The sequence below is a fragment of the Temnothorax americanus genome, unplaced genomic scaffold (genome assembly GCF_048541705.1).
Source record: "Temnothorax americanus isolate GAGA-0224 unplaced genomic scaffold, ASM4854170v1 Scaffold235, whole genome shotgun sequence".
NCBI lineage: Eukaryota > Metazoa > Arthropoda > Insecta > Hymenoptera > Formicidae > Temnothorax > Temnothorax americanus.
In genome coordinates this window covers 16,996-21,596 of record NW_027509377.1, presented here as the reverse complement: position 1 = coordinate 21,596, position 4,601 = coordinate 16,996, and the positions used below count along the sequence as shown (strand labels likewise).

At 44.3% G+C, this 4,601-nt stretch overlaps 1 protein-coding gene across 1 annotated transcript; it reads right to left on the bottom strand.

The window, feature by feature from the left end:
* Nucleotides 1–1,158: 1,158 nt before the first annotated feature.
* LOC143898559 (uncharacterized) lies at nt 1,159–1,716 on the bottom strand. The gene has a single exon (XM_077408125.1). The coding sequence runs from the start codon at nt 1,714–1,716 to the stop codon at nt 1,159–1,161; it is 558 nt and encodes a 185-aa protein (XP_077264251.1).
* Between the last annotated feature and the right edge of the window lie 2,885 nt (nt 1,717–4,601).

The following is a 4,601-nucleotide window of genomic DNA, read 5'->3' as shown; positions in this document are numbered from 1 at the left end:
TAATTATGTTCGGACCTCGAGTGCTAGTGCCGATTAATCTAAGAAAGGAGGCTTTGGAAGCGTTTCATCTGGGCCACCAAGGTATTGTCAAGTGCCGCGAACGCGCAAAATCTAGTTTGTGATGGCCAAGCATTTCAAGTAACATTAAGCAAAAAATCGAACAATGCCGTATTTGCGCCAAGCATAGACAGAATCGTCCTGAACCGTTGTTCAGGAATTCAGGACTTTTTTTCTCGTCGCCAAAAATGAAAAAAAAAATAAAATGCTTTGTCAGACGAAAGCCAATACAATGTAGATAATGAGCATATTTTTTATTTTTGTTTCAGACGACTGGTTTTCACGAAATCATGTACATCATCCGAAAATCATAAGGATGCGCGAAGTGGCTTAACTCGACAAGTTTTATATTTTTTTATAAATGTGTTTTATAAATATTTTGTTAGAAATTAATTCCTGAAAGTTATCCTGAAACACAGTGGTCTAACCTCTTAAACAAATTAAAAAACTGATTGTTCGCGAAATCGCTGATTAATCCCGACGATGGAAGCGGGATGAGAAGGACGCGCGTGGAAGGTGTTCACTAATTATTCACTTTATTTCTTGTGTAACTCAGACCACAGTCTGAGCCGTTTTTAATATGAGAAGAGATATATACAGTCTGACCTGAGAGTGGTGGGCAGTCTTTCGGATTTCACTAAGCATAAGAAGTCCTTGTATAAGAAGTCTTTTGTGTATCGTTCGTGAGTGGGCGAGGCAGTTATATTAATTGCCGTCCTCTTCGATGAATCGCCCGTGAGCCGGTGAGACACGTGGCGGTCGGCACTCGCGCACATGTGAGCCTGAGTCGTGCGTGTTGATGTATCCTGAGTAGAGCTGGATGTGTGGTCGCTTTACATGTTAATGCAGTATCTCAGCAGCTGTAATCACTGCGGTGGGCACTTATGTGTATAGTCACAATCAAGATGCACGGAGCACACATCGTGCGTCTGATCACTGCGCGGCCATTTGCACAATTGCCTCGGGCGCGAGCTACCGCGGTGATGCGGAGTCGATATCCGATCGATGCTGCCATCTGATCGGGCGGCGCAACGGTAACGGAATCTCGAACATTCCGCCCGCCATCAGCAACCTTGTTGATGATTTCTTACTCCTGATCCTTCATGCGGTTGAAATGGGCAATATGGCAAGCTTGGCACTAGGCCGAGTGAGTGTCGTGGTGGCGGTCTTCAAGGTAACCACCCTGGTGAGTCCATCCTTGCCGGGGTGCAACGCTGTTACTCTGGCGAGTGGCCATTTGCACGGTGGAGAGCGTTCGTCGGTGAGCAGCACGATTGACCTTACCTTGACATTGTTGTTGGGATGATGCCACTTGGATATCGCCTGCTGGCGTTGCAGGTAATGAGCCGACCATTGTGCCCAAAAATGTTGAACACGCTGCTGGATGAGCTGCCATCGAGATAGTCGTGAGGTTGCTAGGTCAATCAGACATGGCTCGGGTATGGTAGTGATCGGACCTCCAATGAGGAAATGACCTGGTGTGAGCGCAGAGACGTCTTCAGGGTCGTCACTCAGCGGTTCTAAAGGCCGCGAGTTGAGAATGGCCTCGATTTGCGTAAGCAACGTTGTGAGTTTTTCCGTCGTGAGTAGAGTTTCCCCGATAGTCCGTCTCAAATGAAACTTGACGGATTTCACCACCGCCTCCCACTTGCCTCCCATGTGTGGAGCGCCTGGTGGGTTAAACTCCCATCTGGTGCAATCACGTTGTAGAATTTGAGCGATTCGTTGATGTTCTTGGGAACTCTAGATGAACATTTTCTTGAGCTCGGCGTCTGCTCCAATGAATGTTGTCCCGCAGTCCGAGTAAATGGTCTGAGCAATTCCCCTTCTCGCTGAAAATCTTCGGAAGGCTGCGATGAATCCTTCTGATGAGTAGTCACTGATTACTTCGAGGTGAATTGCGGAGGTGGAGAAACAGACGAACACACAGATCCATCCCTTGGATGTCTTCGCACCTCGTCCTTGCCAAGGTTTTGATGGTGAGCGGTCCGGCATAGTCAACTCCTGTGGGAATGAACGGACGTGACGGCGTAACCCGAGAGAGAGGTAGTTGGCCCATCAGTTGATGAGCACGGATCCCTCCCTGCCGAGCACACACGACACACTGTGTTCCTCCATGCATGGTACGCAGATGGGCGTGTGAAATGATCAAGGTTGAGAGCCGGGAGTGGCGGGGCAAAATCGCTTGATGTTTGCTGTCTTGAGCTAGTGCTGAGTGGTTGAGGCAGCCGCCAACTCGGATGATCCCTTGAGCGTATATACACGCAGTCAATCGACTGAATGCGTGAGCGGTTGGGAGAGTGGTGGGCAGTCTTTCGGATTTCACTAAGCATAAGAAGTCCTTGTATAAGAAGTCTTTTGTGTATCGTTCGTGAGTGGGCGAGGCAGTTATATTAATTGCCGTCCTCTTCGATGAATCGCCCGTGAGCCGGTGAGACACGTGGCGGTCGGCACTCGCGCACATGTGAGCCTGAGTCGTGCGTGTTGATGTATCCTGAGTAGAGCTGGATGTGTGGTCGCTTTACATGTTAATGCAGTATCTCAGCAGCTATAATCACTGCGGTGGGCACTTCAATGTGTATAGTCACAATTAAGATGCACGGAGCACACATCGTGCGTCTGATCACTGTGCGGCCATTTTCACAATTGCCTCGATCGCGAGGAAGACGTTGGCGATGAGCGCGCCCGTGCGGGCGCGAGCTACCGCGGTGATGCGGGGTCGATATCCGATCGATGCTGCCATCTGATCGGGCGGCGCAACGGTAACGGAATTTCGAACACTGATTTTAAAAAAATATTTATTTAAACCTATTTTCTTAGTTTTCAATATCAGATTTTTCAATTTTAAAAAATTTATTTAATTGGAGTAAATATCTTAATAAAAGTAATTTGTTATTTGTTTTAAAATTAATTTCAAACAAATTTTTTTTTAATTTGAGTCGAACAGCCTTTACAAAATAGCATACTATAATTAAGCAAATTAAAATATTGGTTTGAGCAAATATTTATTTAAACCTGCTCCGCCTATTTTCTCACCTCTATTTCCTCCACCTCCTCTTTGCCTTCCTCACGCCCTCCGCTACTCCTCCTCCATCATCCTCCTCCCTATTACACTCTTCCAGACAATCTTAACTTCCCTTACTATGATCCACTTGTTCCCCCGCCGAGGGCTACGGGGGAAAAAAGAGAAAACAGTAGGAGAAAAAGAACGTGAAGAAAGAGGTTAGGGCTAACTGGAGGAGATGGCACAGGCAAGAAGATGGTACAAGAGGCGAGAAGGAAGTAAGGCAAATGCACAACGCGCGCGTCGCATCGTGTAGCCGCGGGCAAACAAAGTGATCAAATGATCGCTCGTATCGAAGTATCAAAGTATCGAAGTATCGAAGTATCGAAGTATCGAAGTATCGAAGTAAGGAATCGATAGAGCGAGGTGAACAGAAAGGAAAGTAAGTAGTAGCTATAGGAAAGGTGAGTGCGGTAGTAAAAGCGAGCAGCGGAACGAATGAGAATAGAAAGAAAGCGGTGTTGGCCGAAAGAATTGTTTGCGGAGGCTTTAAAGGTAGAGTTTAGCAGTTAAGGAGAAAGAAAGAGATAGAGGGGGGACAGGAGAAAGAGACGAAGATAGGAAAGCACGTATGTTAAATAGAGGAAATAATTAGTCTTATTTACAGATACCGAAAAAGGAAAGGAAAAGAAGATGGACGGAAAAGTGGAATGTAGAGGAACATTAACAATCGACAGGGAGGTGATAGAGACGATAGCGGAGGAGCGAACAGCAAGAATGACGAAGGAGCTTAAGAAGGAAATAGAAGAGGATGCACAGAATGGAGCAAAGCTCAGGTAAAAGAAAGAGGGACGAGAATGAGGAGAGAGGGTATAACGTATATAAGAAGTAATGATGGTATGAAAATGATAAAGAGAACGATAAAGAAAAAAGAAAGAAGAACGTAATAATTAAGGTATATATATATATATTTATACATATATATATATATATATACATATATATTTACATATATATATATATATATATATATACATAATATATATATAAGTTCTCTATTAACAATGATAAATATTTGAAAAAGAGGAGTGCAGATGATTCAGTTGGACACCATAAGATTTAGATATAAACACAATTGCTTAGATTGGATTTGATTAGCTTTTCTCTTATGAGTTTAATAGGATTGAACTGTATAGTGTCGAAATGAATCGTCCAAATAAAACACTGTCATATTAAGTAATAATACTAAAATTTATATTTTTTTATTAAGTGGTTATTATGTATTGCTAAAAAATTGAGTTTATAATCTGAATAATGTAAATAATTATACAGGGTGTCAGAAATAAAAGTATCCAGCCGAATGACTGGGGTAGATTGGGTCAAACTGAAGAGAAAAGTCGTATACCATTTTGCAAAATTCGCAATAGTTAACAAGTTATTAATTAAAACGTCTGAGCGAATGCGCGCACAAGGAGCGATAGAGGCGGGCCTCGGCGGCTGGCTGGGCTGGCACGGTGCCCGGCGCGCGGCGAGCGGTGGG